At 35.9% G+C, this 15,108-nt stretch overlaps 1 protein-coding gene across 3 annotated transcripts in view; it reads right to left on the bottom strand.

Annotated features, from left to right (window-relative positions):
• The window catches only part of FGF12 (fibroblast growth factor 12), a 567,564-nt gene that overhangs the window by 211,329 nt on the left and 341,127 nt on the right, over positions 1–15,108 (bottom strand). For all 3 annotated transcript variants that reach the window (XM_045502588.1, XM_045502587.1, XM_045502586.1), the window contains one exon: positions 11,110–11,220. In XM_045502588.1, the coding sequence (XP_045358544.1) occupies positions 11,110–11,220 (111 nt within the window). The remainder of the gene's footprint in view (positions 1–11,109; positions 11,221–15,108) is intronic.

Here is a 15,108-nt window from a genome sequence, read left to right as displayed (position 1 = left end):
GAAAATATCAAGTCGCCAAGGCAGAATGAAGTGTTAAAGTCAGGGATTGAAATTTATCGACTAACCAAAAAAGGCCTCCACATGAAAAAGCATCATTTTTGAGGAAGGGAATGAAGAAGATGAGGAAGAGGGCTATTTAGGTATTCGGAGGAAGAACATGTTAGGAAGACATGGAATGCTGGGAGGCCTTGAGAAAAAGCATAGTTGCCATGTTTGAGGAACAAGAAGACTAATTGACAAGAGGTAATGGGCAGGATTAAGTAAAACCGTACTGGTCATAAAATGAACTTGGCTTTTACCCTTAATGATGTGTGATGAAAGAGACTGAACAGAGAAGTGACCTAGTCAACCTATGTTTTAACTGGGTCACTTTGGTTGCTGTGTGGCTAATAGACAAAAGAGGAAAGCCGTAAGTAACAAAATCAGTCAGGAGGCTACTGCAAAAGTCCAAAGATAAGAGCAGCTTGGTCTAGGTAGTGGCAATAGGGGTATTGCAAAGTGGTCAGATTCTGTATATATTTTGAAGGCAGAGTGAATTCACTACAGTTTTCAAACTCATCGCAAAAATTATTGTACTATCCACTCTTACAACTTTGCCTTTTTTATAATGTGTTTAAAAGGGGAAATTTCAAGTTTTCAAAGAAAAAAACAAAAGTCGTTGCCAATTTTATAGGCTTTCAAAGTTTCAGATCTTTCAGGGATATTGGAGATAATCTTTTCTAAAGACCTAATTTTGGATAAGAGTAGATAACCAAGGAACAAAAGGCTTAAACAAGAATACTCAGCTAAGCGGGGACAGGACTTGCACTGGAAACAGGTTATCTGACTCACAGTCCATTAGTGATACTTAAGTGGTTTATACTCTTCCTTTGAAGTTGTATTCAGTCATTTTGATTTCACAACATCGAGTAAGAGGTATCCCAAACTCAAAACTCTTCAGGGCTTAGGCAGGTAGGAGGAAAATGTGGGGGAAAGGAGGTGCATCCATTGTTTGAATACACTCATTTTTTCCCCCGTGAAGCATGCCAACTAAATGAAACCTATCTGCATAGCCCTCCGGTTTGGGATCTTGGAAACGGTCCACTGCTGTGCTCGGCAGAAGGGCAAATAAGGACATCACACTCTACGAGGGGAAACACAAATACAGATAAGGAATGGCCAGTCGAATGTGACTTGTGCAGCTGTGAAGGTATATACAAGCTTCAAACACAGTAGGGTGAAGTGAGTTAGTGAAGGGTGTTGTATAAAGGTGGCAATTGTCAGGAAAGTTAGAGAAGGCTTTACATAAAGGAGATAAAAGTTGAGAAGGGCACTAAAGGGTAAGAGTGGCTTACTAGATAAGCCATTGGATAAAACTGGTGAAGTCAGTCCAAATAAATGTAATTAGCATGTGTAAAATGGCCAAGAGACAGGCTTACCTATATATCATTTTTGTAATTCCCCCAAACCTATGCTTGATCACACATCTGTTTAGAATTGAGCTCTGATTCTCTCCAGATAATAAATCAAATGTAACATTCCATTCTCTCTCTCTCTCTCTCTCTGTATGTGTGTATATATATGTACATATATATGTATATGTACATGTGTATACATATGTACATATATGTACATATGTGTACATATATATACACATACACACAGGCAGTGTTCTCAATAAATATATACAGCAAACATATATAGATTGATAGATGTGCATATATATATGTACACCACATCTTTATCCACTCATCTATCACATGTTAAATACACTGGAATTAAAATAATTTTTTAATGTGGCTACCAGAAAATTAAAAAAAAATATATAACCGATTCTGTACATGTTTGAGACACTACAAAGTCTGAATCTCATCATGGTTTGCAGTATGCCTACAGACCTATGCTTTCCCTATTATATTAGGAATTAGGTACCAGTAGAAGTAGGTATGGCAGTCCCAAGACAGAGACTGCCTTAATCAGAAAATGTGAATACTCCAAACCCTGGGGGCAGAGGAGAGTTACCAGTCATACCTACTGCAGTGTATCAGAAACCTCTAGAGGGCTTGTAAATGCAGACTGCTGAGCCACAGCACAGGGTTCTAATTCAGTATGTCTAGCTTAAGGCTCAAGAATGTTCCCAGATGATGCTGATGCTGGGGACTACACATTTTATGAACCACTGACTTAGAGCACTCTTCAATACCCCCAGCTAGCACTTTACACTCTTTCATGTGTAACAATAGCTGCCACCATTAAGGATTCTACTTCAGTTGAAATGGCTGTGATCTATGAGATCCTTGCAAACAAACACTCTTTCATCCATGCTGACAAAGATTAATAATAATAATAATAATTATTATTATTATTATTGTAACAACAATCAACAATATTAATTGAGAATTACTGTGTTTTAGGCACAGTAACTTTAAGCACTTTTCATGAATTGCCCCATTTCGTCTGCACAACAGCCCTGTGATGTAAATTCTACTATCATTCCCACTTAACAAATGAGAGAATTGGATGTGAAGAGGTTAAATAACTACACCAAAGGTACAGAATCTCAAGTCAGATAGCCTGGATTCAAATTCTGGCTCTATCATTTATGCATGTGACTCTCCACATCTTTACACACACCTTGAGAATATCACATAGGGATCTGTAAAGTGAAGATTTCCTGCTGGCAGCATACCTTTCAGAAGAAATGGTATTTAAAGAAATGGAAGCTGCCAGTCAGTTTTTCTGAGCATACATTCCCTTCTATGCGAGAATTAATGGGAAGGCTACTAAAATCTGAGAGATTGTCTGTTCCTCTCATTTTGTGCAATCAGAGATTGTATAAATCTGAGAAATTTTATGTGATTTGCTCAAGGTCAACACACTGGTCACCTCACAGAGCCAAGAATATATTAAAGACAACATTAGCCCTCCCTTCTTTCTAGGAATACACTTGGTTAAGTAACTCCTGTAAGATTCCTTTTTTTAAATTATTTTTTTGAGAGAGAGAGATAAAGAGACAGAGTACTAGCAGGAGAGGGGCAGAGAGAGAGGGAGACACAGAATCTGAAGCAGGCTCCAGGCTCTGAGCTGTCAGCACAGAGCCCAACGCAGGGCTTAAACTCACGAACCACAAGATCATGACCTAATCCAAAGTCTGACGCCTAACAGACTGAGCCACCCAGGCGCTCTGCTCCCAGAAGACTCTTAACCACTATGCATACTGCTTATAAATATGCCCACAAACAGTTACAGAGCAACTAGCAAGAAGGATAATTTCAAATGGCTCATGTTTTCCTTTACTGACTAGAGGAACACATGAGGACAGAAGTCTTAGGATTAAAAAGAAATGCAAGACTAATAAGGAAAGAGGTCAAGGTTACAAAAAGTTTAGAAAGCTATCCCCCTATGATTTTATGTGAGTGGGTAAACTATTCAAGGAAATTGTTTCTTGTTCATGCTCTCCATAAATATCATCTGGAGGCATAGTCTTTAAAATTAAAACATAGTCAACAAAACCAAATTTCTAACAAATGTTCATTACTCTCCTTCTAGCTATTAAAATCAAAAGGCATTTTTTCTTTATTAAAAAAAATCAAGTGAAGTAACTGCATTCATAAGCTAAAGATAAATATTAATTTTGATAATGAAAAAATATGCCACTGCAAGAGTAACAACATTACATGTACCACATTGTTGCTTCAGATTATGTAAATAATCTTGCTTAAAGAAAATCAGCAGGAGAAAACATACGTTGGTTTTCTTTTCATCCAACTTGTAGGTGTGATTTCACACATACAAACTGATGACATATTCTTAAAGTATAGATGATAGTAGAAAAAAATAATATCCCTATATAGCGTAACCCTCACTCTCCCATGAGAATGATAATGTGTATGCTTGAGTAAGTGAAGGAGATGAACTGCCTGTCCAGGAAGGCCCCTGTTTGGGGAGAAAAACATCTTTATAATTCTTCACAGCATCCCTTATGTCCTTGATAGTTTTTCCCAACTAACCATGTGGATCATGTTTCTGTTGATAGTTTAGCAATACAGAGCTTCTGTTGGCTTTGGCTGTGTCTACAGACTTGTGGCTGGTGGTATCAAAACATCATATGTTTGGTATTGTATAGAAAACATAACTGGATGACTACATTTTTAAGTTTCCAATTGGATTTCTGAAACTCAGATACAGACCATTCACAGAGCTAGAACAAACAATTCTAAAATTTGTATGGAACCGGAAAAGACCCTGAAATGTGTTTCTTCATGCTGAACTCATGAAGAATTTAATTTATTCATAAAATCTGAATACACTGTTTGTATTTATAAACAGTAGTTAGGAACATGAAATATTAGATGTCTAGAATCAAAATATCTCAAGAAATGGATTCTGTGTTCATTAAATACTAAGCACAAAAGTCAAACAATTTATTAAATCAAAACATGGCAGATCATTAAGAAAACAATCTTGGAATGAATAAAACCTTTTTATTTTATTTATCTTTTTAACTTGTCATTAGCTTGTCTGATACTTTATTTATTTTTTTAATATGAAATTTATTGTCAAATTGTTTTCCATACAACACCCAGTGCTCATCCCAACATGTGCCCTCCTCAATGCCCATCACCCATTTTCCCCTCCCTCCCACCCCCCATCAACCCTCAGTTTATTCTTAGTTTTTAAGAGTCTCTTATGGTTTGGCTCCCTCCCTCTCTAACAATAAAGCCTTTTCAAATAAGAAAGAAAAGCTGAGGGCATAAAAGCATATTTATAAAATAAAGCACAGCCAAAAAAATTCAGAGACAAGCAACAAAATAAGTAAAAAATTTACAACTCATGTAACAAAGAGCTGATATTTTAAAATATAAATAGATTTTCTACAAATGAAAAGACATTTCATAGAAACAGATATAAGCAGACATTTTATCAGAAAAGAAGTGAAGATGGTTCTTAAAATATATGAACAAGTGCTCAACCTAACTCATAATAAGACAAATGAAGTTTGTTTTTAGGTAACAAAGAACTACAAGTTTGATAACACATTATGTCGATTACAACATAAGGAAACAAATGCTCTCAATGTAAATTTGTATGATGGAGAGCAAATAGATATCTTTCAAAACTAAAAAAAAGCATTTATATATCCTTGACCCAGGAATTATGTTTCTATTCCATCCCCTAAGTACACTTGTACATATGCAAAATTACTTATGCAAAAGTACAATATCCATCCCATAAGTACACTTGTACATATGCAAAATTACTTATGTACCAAGATATTCTTTATAGTGTTGTTTGCATTAACAAAATATAAGAAAGAACTGAAATGGCCTTTGATAGAGAGTTAGGTTAAATAAATTGTTCCTCCTAAATATGTACTAATATGGAAAAATCTTGTAGATATAACAGTTTTAAATTTAAAAAGGTGCTTAACAAGTGTTAGGTAGATAGATGATGAAGAGAGAAAATATAAATACAAACACATAGCGTTGTATATGTTGCTAAATGAATAGACTGTACCCAGAAGAATACCAAGAAATGTGACCACGTGGCAGATAAGAGAAGAACAGAAAATTGCTTTTGACTATGGCAATGTATCCCAAAGAAACACACCTGTGGTTAATGACTCACAGCAAAGAATAAAAATGCACATGTTGCTAGACCTGGGATGTCTTAGTAAGAGGGTGTAAGAAAGGACCTAGAGCATTTGGTCTTGTGTTAGGCTAATTTTAGGCTCAAAGAAATGTAGATTTACTCTCAACTGGACTACTCTAAGAAAGTGGGTGTCATTCTATGATTAGGTATGTTAATAAATATTACCAAAAGACATGAACAGAGCAAAGCTAAAGCTGTGTTCAGTGAATTAGCAAGCAGCCACTCATATAAACCAGGATAGAGAAATAGTTGATCATTTTGTAGTTTGGACAACATTATTCTTTTTGTCTGTGTTCAGACATGATTACAGAGTGGTCGGTCTTATTTTTGTCTTAATCCACCATGATCACAGTGGACTTGTCTGATTTGCTATTCTGTGAAATTGTGTATATTCAACAGAAGCACACTATGGCCTGATAGAGGGCCAAGCAAGTTCCTGGCTGTCAGGGACTGTTTTGCTCAACTGTATACACTTTTGTGTCCTTAAGATTTTGTATTATATACTTATCTTACCTATTCAAAATATGTTTTAAAAGAATATCAGGACTGGGGCTTCTGGGGGAGATGGTGGAGTAGAAGGACCTAGGCTCACCTGACCCCATGGAAACAACTAGGTAACACATCAGTGTAAATAACCCAAAGGCTGGCAGAATGAACTCTACAACTAACTAGCTGAATAAATAAAGAAGATGCGGTATATACATACAATAGGATATTATTCAGAGAAAAAAAAGAATGAAATCTTGCCATTTGTAACAACATGGATGGAACTAGAAAGTAGAATGTTACAAAATCAGTCAGAGAAAGACAAATACCATATGATTTCACTCATATATGGAATTTAAGAAATAAAACAAATGAACAACGATGGAAAAGAGAGAGAGAGAAACCAAGAAAGTGACTCTTAACTCTAGAAAACAAACTGATGGTTGGGTGGGGGTGGATACAGGATGGGTGAAATAGGTGATGGGGATTACAAGCACGCTTGTGATGAGCACCAAGTAATATATGGAAGTGTTGAATCACTATATTGTACACCTGAAACTAATATAACATTGTATGTTAACTATACTGGAATTAAAATTTTAAAGCTTAATAAAATTGAAAAATAAAAGAATGCCAGGACTGAAGGAGACCTTAGAAGTCACTGAGCCCTAAAACTATCCAATCACCACCACCTTCTCCCACCTTCCCATACCAATGGGGTTTTCTTATAAACCCCCCCCACAAGTGCCAGTACAGCATCTGCTTGCATATCTCCAGTTTGACCATTCTACTAATTTATCAGGCAGCTCACTCCATACTCAAATGGCTGCTCATATATTTTGTGCAGAGGGAAAGAGAACAATGCATTTGGTTATAATATCTTAATTGTTTTCACCCCAGCATGCTTGACCTCTTCAAATGCATCTTCTCCTACAGCAACTAGTAGAGCAGAATAATTACCTTTCTAATTTTATGTAAAATATTCCTATTAATACTCTCCAAACTGCAATTGTCTTTTTGTGTGCCAGTGTTCCAACACAGTTTTGTATCTTTTGTTATCATTACATTTGCAGAGATTCTTATCTGTTGCCGCTGACAAACCCATTTGTTTTTGTACTCAATTACATGTAATTAGTCTTTTCTTCACGAACAAAAGAACAGGTGTCTTTATCAATTCAATGCAAGATACCATGGTAAGGTTGGTTGGACCTAATGATGTCTAGTGAACCAAACAGCACAATTCTGACAGATGCTCATAGTAACACGATTTTTTTTCAAACAATCAAATGCTTTTACTCCTGCCCACACCAAGTAGAGAAAGAAAAGTCATTTTCACATCTTAGAGGCTTATAATTTTCTATTTTTTAAAAAATGAGTAGAATTTTAATCCTTCTGATATTTCTATCCTTCATCCCTACTAAGAAAAAGTATAAATAAAAATTATTTGCTTTTATTGGAAATTGTTCAATGAAAATATGTATGTATGGGGAGGGGAATCAAAATAAAGTACATTAATTGAAAAACTGGTGAAATCTGAATAACGTCTATAGCTCAGTTAATAATATTGTACCACTTTTAATTTCTTGATTGTGATAATTTTACTGTTGTCACATAAAACGATACCCTTAGGAGAAACTGGGTGAGAAGTACATAGGAATATCCTGCATTATTTTGTAATTTTTCTGAAGTCTAAAATTATTTCAGAAGAAAAGTTAAAAAAAATATTTGGGTGAGTGAAGCATTTAGCCAATGACTCAGAAAAATTTTGCACATATGCACAAGAAGACATCCATTCATTCATTCCATTTTTTTTTCGTTGAGTACTTACTATGCATCAGAGATCATTCTAAAGATAACTCAAAGAGCAAAACAAAATCTCTTCCCTCTTGAAACCTACATTCTCCTGGGAGAAAGATCAAAAACAAACAAACAAACAAACAAACAAACAGCAACGGTGTATGTGTATAGTTTTATATCATGTGGTTATAAAAGCAATGAATACAAAAAAGGGGGGATATCAGAATAGAGAGAGCCAACGTGAGATGTGTCATTTTATAAAGGATAGTTAGGGAGGGTATTTTCAATATCTATAAGAAATAGAAATGATAGGGGCGCCTGGGTGGCGCAGTCGGTTAAGCGTCCGACTTCAGCCAGGTCACGGTCTCGCGGTCCGTGGGTTCGAGCCCCGCGTCGGGCTCTGGGCTGATGGCTCAGGGCCTGGAGCCTGTTTCCGATTCTGTGTCTCCCTCTCTCTCTGCCCCTCCCCCGTTCATGCTCTGTCTCTTTCTGTCCCAAAAATAAAAATAAAAAACGTTGAAAAAAAATTAAAAAAAAAAAGAAATAGAAATGATAATTATCCACCAAAAAGAGAATGGATAAATATATTTGGGTATATTCATGCAAAGAGATACTTTACAAATATGAACATGAATAATAGAAAGCAAATATATCACCATCTGTGCATCTCACAACCATAATATAAGGGAGAAAAAGTACATAGAAATTATACAGCAATGCTCTCACTTATACAAAGTTTAAAACATGGAAAACAATATTATGAATGATTTAAGTATACACATATGAAATAAATGTATTTTTAAAACTTCATGGAAATAAAAAATGCTAAATTCAGGATAGTAGTTACGTCTGATACTGAAGGAAAGCAGAACTCCATCGGGAGAACATACAGTGGGTTCAAATGCATTTATACTGTTACCTGAATTTTAAGTCAGAGGTTGGGCATCCAGGTAGATTCATCCTACTCTTGTTATTTTGTATACCTGAACTACTTTTAATACCAATATATCAAAAGGTGAGTGTAGTTGTTTATCTTAAGAAAAAAATATTTTAAATTTATTAATTCAGTTTCTAACAGTATTTGACAAAATGTACCACCCTCAACATGTGTTATGCACAATGCCACTACGCATATATGCACACATAGGCATATATATTTGTACATATATATGTATGCATACAAATGTATGTTTATAAATATATAGGTATGGATTTACACTAGACACTGACCCAGCATCTGCAGAGAGAGCACTGTTTAATTCTTTGTCTATGAAATGGAGAAGGAAGGATTTTTGTCAGTTGAACTCACATTTTTTGCCCTTGCCCTTCAGCCACAACCTCATGATAAAAGTCATACATCTTCAGGATGCCTGTCTGGGTTACAGCTGCATCCTGTGGAATGAAGTGTGGCTATTTGGCTTACTTGGGGATTAAATCTATTCTCCTCAATTTATAATTTTTCAATTTTTTTAAAAAGTTTAATGGACAATGCTGACAGAAGATATTATCATCTCGAGCTGCCTCATTTTATAGAACAATAAACTGAGATCCAGGGATACCTCAGAGATAGCAGAGGTGATACAGTGAAGCAATCTTCCTGATTCATTTCACCCATACTAACAGCTTACTAAATCTACATGAAGTACAGATACAATAGATGAAAATCTTGCATGGAGAGAAAGGCATCCCCATTCCTCGGTACTCAGTTGAAAATGTGAATCATTTAAAGAGTGCATTCCTACAGCCACAAACCAACAATGCAAACCACAATAGGCTAATCAACCACTTTGCAGAAAACTGGGGATGCAATTTTTTATAATAAGATCTTTTCTGTATTGTAATTCATATTTTGCAACGCGTAATATTAAATGAACAAAGAATGATTTAGAAAGGGTGGACAAGAACATTTTCACACTTTACGAGTTGCAGATCTCCCCCCAAATCTTTAATTTTAATTTAAAAGTTATTTCTCCATAGAATATAAGGCTTCTTACATTATCTTAGGCAATTTGGTAGATTGCCACCCTGACCACAAAATTATATCCATCAGAAGACAACTCAATGGGACATATATTTGATGAGTATTTACTATGTGCTTGGCACTAACGATCTAGCAGTGAATCCAAACAAACTTTAGGAAACTATATGGCACCCTGCATAATTTTAAGATAAGATGAATTTCCCCCTAGGTATCTGTGTATGATTCTGCAGGAACTAAAAGATATGATGAGAGTGATCACTCTTGGCTCTGAGGCTTATATTCCATTTTTTTTACTGAAATGCAAATATACTACTATGTCATACCTTGATGATTTTGTTTAGTTATTAAACTTGTCAACTCTATACTTGAATTAGTTAAAAACTAACCCCAGGGATATTATTAAAAAACTTTGAATACGTGGCACTTTATTTTAAAAACTTATAAACAAACTTTCAGGTCTACTAGTCTTTATTATCCTGTTATTACCAATACATCATCATACTATTTTAATATATTTTTCTTTTACAATTAATAATTTGAGGTGCTTGGATGGCTCAGTCGGTTAAGCATCCAGCTCTTGATTTTGGCTCAGGTCATGATCTCATGGTTTGTGAGATGGAGCCTTGGGTCAGGCTCTGCACTGACAGCACAGAGCCTGCTTGGGATTCTCTCTCTCCCTCTCTCTGCCCCTCCCTTCTCATGTTCTCTCTCTCTCAAAATAAATAAATAAATACTTAAAAAATTAAAATCAATAATTTTGTCATTAAAATGAAATCACATGTAATATACAGATGTATATACTCAATGTTTACCTTAAGAAGTAATTTTGGCCTGCCAGAAATGATGTTTGGAGAATTATTATAACATGCTCGCTATTTGGTTCTAGGATTAAAACACCATCTTGTGCTGGAAATTCTGCCTTGTTCCTATAAATATTTATCACCATATTGACTATAAACACTGGAATGGGACAATCTTCTTATCCACTGACTATCTGGAACTCTTTCAATTCTCTACCTTCTCATTTAGTGTGTGACCTCTCTCAACTGTGTCTTTACTCTAGGGAGTCACAGCAAAAAGGATAGAAGACAGACACCAGCTTACTAGCAGTTAAACAGTTCAAAAGGCAGCCTGGCCACACCCTAAGACTTAGATACACCAGACCATACATTTGATCATCGTTAACTGGACTGGGAGAAGTTAATGCTCCTTACTGTAGTCGCTGTTTTCGTCCTTGGTCCCGTCAATGGTACCATCTGGGTGCATCTGCAGGAAATATCCCTGCTGGCTGAATAACCTTGTCACAATTCCTTTCAGCTGGGGTTCTGCAAAACAAAATAGAATGGTTATTCAAGTGCTTATTTTGTTTATAAAAATACACACTTGCAAATTGTCCAAAAATTCTCTAAAGTCACAAATGCCAATGGCTTAAATATTGAAATAAGTATATGGAAAAGGGGCATCTCAGTAACATGTCTTTACTCTTCTTTTTCCTTCTAGAGGCAGAGCCATAATACTATGCATCAGGAAACCAAATGTAATTAGATAAAAACTAATTATGACTCGGAAAATAAAGAGGCGTGCTAAAAAGTGAATTATTTTTCTTCCTCATGCATCTAATGTCTGACTGCAAGATGCCATCAACTGTATGGTCTCATTCTAGAATCAGTATTTACAACAAACCGCCACTATAATTCCTAAGTTTCCAGTAGTCAAAAACAGGCCCTGGAAGATTTCTATTTCTGCTGAATATAAACTATCCATTAGAAACTCCTGGGTTTTGAAATTCTGATCAACTTCAGCCAGAAAGAAAGAATGGCTTAGATAAGAACCACAGGAAAAAGCAAAACCCCCACGGCCATGAGATGTCACTGAAAAGTATGTGAAAATAAATTTCACCTTCAATAAATACTTCACCAGACAGAAGCCTCAGCACTACAAAAGTCATTTTTCCAGTACCAAAAAAAGTAATAAATTCATGTATATTTCTCTAAATATTTCACTAGAAGTGAAAGAAGCTGTCCTCACTAGAAGTGACCATTAGAAGTGTTCCTCAGCTTTTATAAACTCCCTACACATTAATACCATCAAATTGAACTTTGTATACCACATTTGGGTTTTTACATATCAGCTACCATAAATATTTAAAGCTTTCTCATTATAGTGCTGGCTGCCAGCGACAATTCACTTTCTATAGCATCACTACCATCTTTGTCTCTACTTCAGCACTGGGCAAATATTAGACTATTCTAACGCATTCCTGAAGTAGCAACATACTATCCTCAAATTCAGCATCATACTGAATCTCAACTGACAGTCAATTTCATTCCTTCACCCATTTATTCAACCAATTACTCCAAATCTCTTTTTTGTCAGACAATATGCTAGGTACTGTGTGTTACACCAAACACACTGATTGATGTGACTACATAAGAATTCTAGTTAAGGATTCAGTGTGTTTAACTCTTTGGGAATAGACCTGCTCTCTATAGCATATGTCTGCGGTTAAACTTGATCACACGTATTCAGGAATATAAGGCACTACCTATATAAACATGTCCTCTTGAAAGCAATCCTAATAAGCAGAGAAGGTACTAAGAAAATTTGGAATATTGAAGCAGGGTTATGAAAAAAAAGAACTGAACTGGAAATGAGGAATTCTGGCTGATAACTATATGTTATATATGTGTGTTAAATAAATTTATTTAATTTATAGGACTATCTAGAAGTCCAACTAGGTGATCTTTAGATCCCTTCTATAAGTATCTATTGACTTGGGGTACATTAGAATCCTCTTCCCTGAGTGATAGCAGAAATCAAGGAATGTTCGGTGTGTTGCCTCCATGGGTCCACCCAATCTGACATATTAGGAACATGCTGGAGGAACACATAGCTGGCTAACCTCACTGTAAAACAATATCCTGTGCCACCATCAAATCCTACCAATGTTTCTAGGCTCAGCTCAAGATCACCTCTTCCAAGAAAGTTTGGCTATCGTAACTGAGGGAAATATATAATTGGGGGAAATAAAAAAAACATGTGTGCCTCTGTCATGAGGCTAACTAACTGACAGGCAGGTGCTAATATGGCATACTTAATTCTACATATGCAGGCAGAAGACCCAGCTTTGAGCCACAATTGCCATGTGCTCCTGAGGAAGTCATTTTACATTTGAGGCTCAGTTTTCATATAAAGGGAAAAATAATTCCTATGCTAATTATAACTGCTGGGAAATTCAATGAATAAATATAGGTGATAGTATGAATTCAAACTCATAAGAATATAAAGCCTAATTAAGGTCTATTTTCAGTGATGAAAATCAAGAAAACAGCATAAGTGAGGTAAAGGAACATACTAAGAACCAACTTTATGTCTTCTGATTTCTGTTTTTGTAAAATATTAATTAAGCTTCTAAGTTATTAAACAATGGGCTACAAGTAAAGGATAGAACAGGATAGAAGGAAAGGGACAGGCTGTCTTATAATCGATATTTTATTTCTAATAAGCTTGATAAGGTCACTTTAAGAAGTCATGTTTGGGTTGGTAATGAGATACATGGCAGCTGAGTCACTAATGCCAGCAGATGATTGTTTTTTTCATGCTCCTCTTTCTGTAGCTGTAATTAAACACTTCTTTTGCTATGGTGAAGCCATCCCTTTGTTGGGGCCCTGGGAATTCAGGTTGGTAACTCCTGTTCAAGATAATGAGCATCAGGCATTTATACTGCCCCCAACTGCCTAGAAGCAGTGCTAGAACCAGCTTAGAGTCCGAGTTTTAATTATGTGATGATCTATGAAAGCACATGTCTTGCACTGTAGATGTTTCAAAGGAGACTTGACCATCTATTGAAAAAATGCCTTGAACCTAGAATGTGTCATAGAAAGCCAGGCCTGTACCCTGATTACCATCTATCAAACCCTATCAATCTTTCTAGACTCAGCTCAAGTTCTCCTCCACGAAGGCTTGACTATCATAAGTGTGGGTCGTTTTTATAACTGATGGGGGAAAAGAGCTGTTTTATCGTATTTTAAAGAAAGGGATTTAAAAGATGAGACCACTTTTTTGGTATACCTAAAATCCTGGAGGCACTCAATAAATATGATTTTATTTGTCAGATTATCCTTAGGGATCTAAGAGATTAATATATTCTATGCTGTCCTCAGGGAGCACCCAGTCTAGTGCATGAAAAATATTTATATATAATACTAGTGTGATGTAGGTGTTAAATAAGGGATAGAAGCAGAGTGGCATGATGGCACCAAGGAGTAAGGGACTAATTCTGTCTCAAGGTTGGGTGAAGGAACCTTATCCATCACTTGAAGAGTAAGTGGCATTTTCAGAGTCAAAAAAAAAGAAAAAAAAAAAAACAGAGAAAGAGCATTCCAGACAAATAAACAATGGATATTTTCCAATTTATATGATTCTAAGATAATGTTCTTCTATTATTTTTCTTCTTTTTTTTAATGAAATGGTGGCTACATTACTAGATGGTGAGGTGGCAGGGATTTGGTTTGTTATCTTTTGTACTCTAAAATGGTGTGGCAAATGCTGCTAGCTTTTCTCCCAAATCCATTTCCTCTTTTTCCTGGGCACCCAGCTAGACCATATGTCCTAGCCTCCCTTGCAGTTAGGTTTGGCAGATGAATGAGTGTCATATGGAATGTAAGTGGAAGTGATGTGTGCCATTTTCAGGCCGAGGCTTTTAAAAGCAAACATTCTCTTAATGCTGGCTGGATTTAGATGACAAAGCCCTAGGGGATGTCAACAAAATAGAAGAATGCTGGGCTTCTGAATAACTGATGGAAAAAAGGCAATAGCCATCAGAAATGCCCACTTTGGACACTTAGGTGTACAAGAAATAAACTTCCATTGGTTATACATAGTAACTTCTTTCCAAAAAGTACAATAAGAAAAGGGGGACGGGACAGAGGAACTTCACAGTAGAGAAACCTAACAAACAAAACACTACCTCAGCAAGGTGATCAAGGTTACCATCAAAAGTCATAAATCATACTGATAACAGTACTCTTAATATGATGTGATGAGAATGGCACTTTACCTCTGTGGTCTTCTTCCCTTAAACTCATAACCCCAGTCTAATCATAAGAAAAACACCAGGCAAATACCAACTGAAGAACATTCTACAAAATAGCTGACTAGGAATCCTTAAGTTGTCAAGGTCATCAAAAATAAGAAAAGTCTAAGAAAATGTC

Source organism: Leopardus geoffroyi, chromosome C2, assembly GCF_018350155.1.
Source record: "Leopardus geoffroyi isolate Oge1 chromosome C2, O.geoffroyi_Oge1_pat1.0, whole genome shotgun sequence".
Lineage (NCBI taxonomy): Eukaryota > Metazoa > Chordata > Mammalia > Carnivora > Felidae > Leopardus > Leopardus geoffroyi.
This window is presented reverse-complemented; position numbering and strand designations above follow the sequence as displayed.